Source organism: Nicotiana attenuata, unplaced genomic scaffold (assembly GCF_001879085.1).
Source record: "Nicotiana attenuata strain UT unplaced genomic scaffold, NIATTr2, whole genome shotgun sequence".
Lineage (NCBI taxonomy): Eukaryota > Viridiplantae > Streptophyta > Magnoliopsida > Solanales > Solanaceae > Nicotiana > Nicotiana attenuata.
In genome coordinates, this window is record NW_017671576.1 from 80,942 (window position 1) to 85,137 (window position 4,196).

Here is a 4,196-nt window from a genome sequence, read left to right on the forward strand (position 1 = left end):
ATCAGAAGTTTCAATTTTTTTTTTTTCATTCTTTCTTAACTTCGTACCCAGGTACAATCACCATATAAAATAAAGTGGAAGGAGTACATTGTAACTTTATGACAATGATGATTAACATAAGGACAATTTCATACATCTTAAATCGTTCGTATTACATGAACTTTAGATGTCATAATGTGATGACCAAAAAGGTCATTTTTTGTTTTAGAATCCGTTCCCGTGTCCTGAGGCCCAGAAAACCTCATTTTATCTCTCCTTGATTTGCGTGCGCTGTCCGGACGAGATACCGGAAAGCTTTTGTGTGAAAAATTTAAGAAATAATGATTTTTGGCTTAAAAAGATGATTTTAGTTGACTTCAGTCAATACTTTGGGTAAACGGACTCGGAATCATGTTCCGACGGTCCCGTAGGGTCCGTAGTAAAATATGGGACTTGGGCGTATGCCCGGAATCGAATTCCAAGAGTCCTAGCCCGAGAAATAAAATTTTGAAGAAAATTATTAACTGGAAAATGTGATGGTTTTTGATATAGTGGGTATCAGGCTCGTATTTTGGTTCCGGAGCCCGGTACAGGTCCGTTATAATATTTAAGCATTATATGTGAAATTTGTTGAAAAACAGAGGTGAATTGATGTATTTCGGACCTTTGGTTGAAAAGTTAGAAATTTTGAACTACCTTGAGAATTTCATGAGTTTTGGTGTTAAATTCGTTGTTTAAGATGTTATTTTGGCGATTTGATCGCACTAGCAAGTCCGTATGCTGTTTTTAGACTTGTATGCATGTTTGGTTTAGAGCCCGAGGGCTCGGGTGAGTTTTGGATAGGCTACGGAGTGATTTTAACTTAGAGAATTTGCTGGTATGCTTCAGCAGAGTTGCAGGCCTCTAGTCTCGCAATTGAGAGACCAGGCTTCGCATTTGCGGGCCCCACAGGCTTGGCAATTGCGAGGCTTCCATCGCAATTGCGAAGGAAGCTGGGCCTGGGCATGTTCGCAATTGAGAACTTTTATTCGCATTTGCGAAGGGAACATGGCAAGGGGATTTTCGTATTTGCGATCAAATGGCTTGCATTTGCGATAGCAGGAGAAGTGCGAAAGGTTCACAATTGCGATGCCTTGCGAGCTTCACAAATGCGAAGCTCCTGTCGCAATTGCTACATCTGCAACTGTTCAAAATGAAACTGGACGGGGTTTTCACCCATTTTTCGTATCTCTCAAATCCTAAAACCATAGAGGCGATACTCCCAAGACCAAATCTTCTCAAAACCTTCGGTAAGTGATCCTAATCCACTTTCTTTCACTTTCCTATCGCATTTCATGCATTTCGAATAGAAAGTCTAAGATTTCTAAGGTAAAAATTGGGGGTTTGGGTAGAATTAGGGATTTTTATAAATTGGAGATTTAGACCTCAATTTGAGGTCGAATTCCAAAATCAATTGTATATCCGGGCTCGGGGGTGAATGGGTTATCGGGTTTTTGTCCGAATTTTGAGTTTGGACCAAGCTGACCTGGGGTCGGGTTTTTGACTTTTTGGGGAAAATATTAGAAAATCTATGATTATGCATTGGAATTGTTTACCTTAGCGTTTATTGATGTTATTAAATTAATTATGGCTAGATACGGGTGAATTGATGGTAAAATCAAGAGGTAAAGCAGTGATTGGGTGTTGAATTATCCGTGGGCTTAAGGTAAGTGTTTGGTCTAACCTTGACTTGAGAGACTAGGGATCCCTGAATTATGTGCTATGTGAAATTCCATATGTGTGGTGTATAGGTGTGGTGACGAGTACCTATGCGCCACCAAATTATCATTTTTGGCATATTCCTGCTTTAATTACTACTTGCTCCTAAATGTCTCCATGTCTAATTGCGTCATATTAATTGTTGTTCTCATTATTGAAGTATTAATTGCTCCATGGTTTCGTTTCATTGCCCCTTTGGTTTATATTTGCTTATTGGTGCCTTATGGTGTATCTTGGTTGGTCTCCCTAAGTAGTTGTCAATGGTGAAGTTTCATAATCGTAGTGATATTCCATTTTGTGCATTGAAATGTAAGTAATGTGGGGAATTTGAATTAGCTTGTGAAACACCTTGTCTTTATTCTTTGTGATTCTATCCTGTCTTATTTCTGTTTTATCTACTTCCGAGACAGATGTAAACTTTTGTTCAGATTATCATTTGTAGTATTCGTAGACTGTCCGTGGAGTGTGACACCAGTTCTGGGTGAAATTTATTACGGTTTTGTTATTTGCTCAAAGATAATCTTTTAAACTGTGTTCTTCCGCATTTATTTTTCGCTACTTTACTGTTGTTAAGTTTAAATTGCTAAAAGATAAATTAAAAAAGGTGAAATATTCTGAACGTTGGCTTGCCTAGCGAGTACAATGTTAAGCGTCATCACGATCCCGACGGTGGAAAATTCGGGTCGTGACTAGTAATTAAGTTACATCCCATAGAAAGGCCACTTAGGGCATTTATGTTACATAATTCAGCCAACTTAGTACAAACACTTTATATATGAAATAAATTAAATTTCACGATATCAGCAGAAATTCCTAAAGTAAATCTTAATCCTACTCTTATGCTATCTCACACTCAACATATTCTAGGTACATTTGTTTTTCCACTAAGTCAAAACCAACATTATAGTTTTGCATGGCAAAAAACCCTATAATTGTGAGATCTTTTTCAGATGACTCAATAGTCATGCAAAAAGCATCTCCAAAAGTTTGATCAAATAGAGATTCTGGTGGCAAGGCTAAACAAGCACCTTCACTAAATTGAATTCTAACATCTGGAAAATATTTTACATCCTCTGAGACATGTCCCAAAAAGCATAAGCGGTCGCTTACCATATCCACTAGCTCCAATTTTCCTTGATTTAACCTCGTCACCTCCGCACTCAACACTTCATAAGCTCCTTTAGGCAAATAGGTAGTTGGAGTTCTCAAGTCAAATGTAACAGAATTTGTAATCACTTTTCTGTCTATTGCAAGTTGTTTATCTCCAATGCTAATCCCATCCAACTTAACATAGTATGAATCTTGATAAATTTCAAAGGGTGTTGGATTCCCCTCTATCGTTGCTCCATCACCTATAATAAGGTGACTATATGGATCATTAATAATAAGGCTGCCTATGCAAAAAGAAAATTGGGACGACCCTATTTGTCTCACTAGTGATGTCTCACCCGGCCCTAAACCAAGTATACCACTATACTCGTCGCCAAATCCACCTCCAGCATTATGTGTTCCGCACCCAAAAGCTATCATCGGAACCCTCATTTTCCCGTTGTCAGAGGTAGTAGTGAATTGAAGAGTGTCTCGGCCAAGGGTTCCCATGGACACACTCTGATCGGGGAACTTTGATTTGTATAAGCACTTGCCTTTGTCACCTTGCTTACCTCCATACACACCACACATATGAGAGTTGTACGGCTCTACAACATATGTTGATGAATTAGCGGGGTAGAAGTGCGGAATTTCTTTTTGGTTGCTACATTTGACACAGGGATATCATTGTATCAAGAATTTGTTGCTACTCGCGTCAATTAGTACAAGCTGGTACATGGCGGGCTCACCAATCGAGATGTTCGCGACAAAACCATGAGTCCTATGCATAAGGCCACTCCGGATTGTTACAGCGAGAGTTCGAGGAAAGAAAATGGTAAGAAGTGTAAAAGTAACAAAGTAGACAAGAACAACAACGTTTGCCATTCTAGAATTTTGAGGTGACTTTTACTGGGGAATTTGGGTTTGATTGCAATGAAAAGTTTGCTATAGATGCATGTACATATAGCCATAGAAGGAAATAGTACTTATTAGCTTGAAACAAGAGTCCATGCAGGTTGAAAGTTGTTAGCATGTAAAACAAGCACCAATGCACCATGCTTAGTTTAAGTTCATGACATATATGTGAATAGCATGATTCTACATATTGCAAGGCTCCATAACTAAAATGCCTTAAAGAATTTCTGGGTGCGATGAAAAAATATATAGTAACTCATCATCGGTTAGCATATAAGATAATATACATGCTTTAAAATACTGAGTTCAACTAATCCAATTAGCATCAATATTAGTCAAATTGACTCTCGATAATCGAAAGGTACATTTGACTGGTCGGCCAAAAATAAGTATATTTGCTAGTTAAATATACTATATATATATATATATATATATATATATATATATATATATAT

The 4,196-nt window shown here is 37.8% G+C and overlaps 1 protein-coding gene across 1 annotated transcript; it reads right to left on the bottom strand.

Annotated features, from left to right (window-relative positions):
* Positions 1–2,574: 2,574 nt before the first annotated feature.
* LOC109209075 (aspartyl protease UND-like) lies at positions 2,575–3,711 on the bottom strand. The gene is made up of 2 exons (XM_019372250.1): positions 3,534–3,711; positions 2,575–3,434 (listed from the first exon to the last, which is right to left on the bottom strand). Exons 1-2 carry the CDS (start codon positions 3,709–3,711, stop codon positions 2,575–2,577), a joined length of 1,038 nt encoding a protein of 345 aa, XP_019227795.1.
* Between the last annotated feature and the right edge of the window lie 485 nt (positions 3,712–4,196).

What these genes read in the sequence shown, in the direction of transcription:
- LOC109209075 (XM_019372250.1), bottom strand. Translation starts at nt 3,711, where the DNA reads ATGGCAAACGTTGTTGTTCTTGTCTACTTTGTTACTTTTACACTTCTT. An exon ending in TGTACTAATTGACGCGAGTA is followed by an intron (nt 3,435 to 3,533) that starts GCAACAAATTCT and finishes CATATGTTGTAG; the next exon opens with AGCCGTACAACTCTCATATG.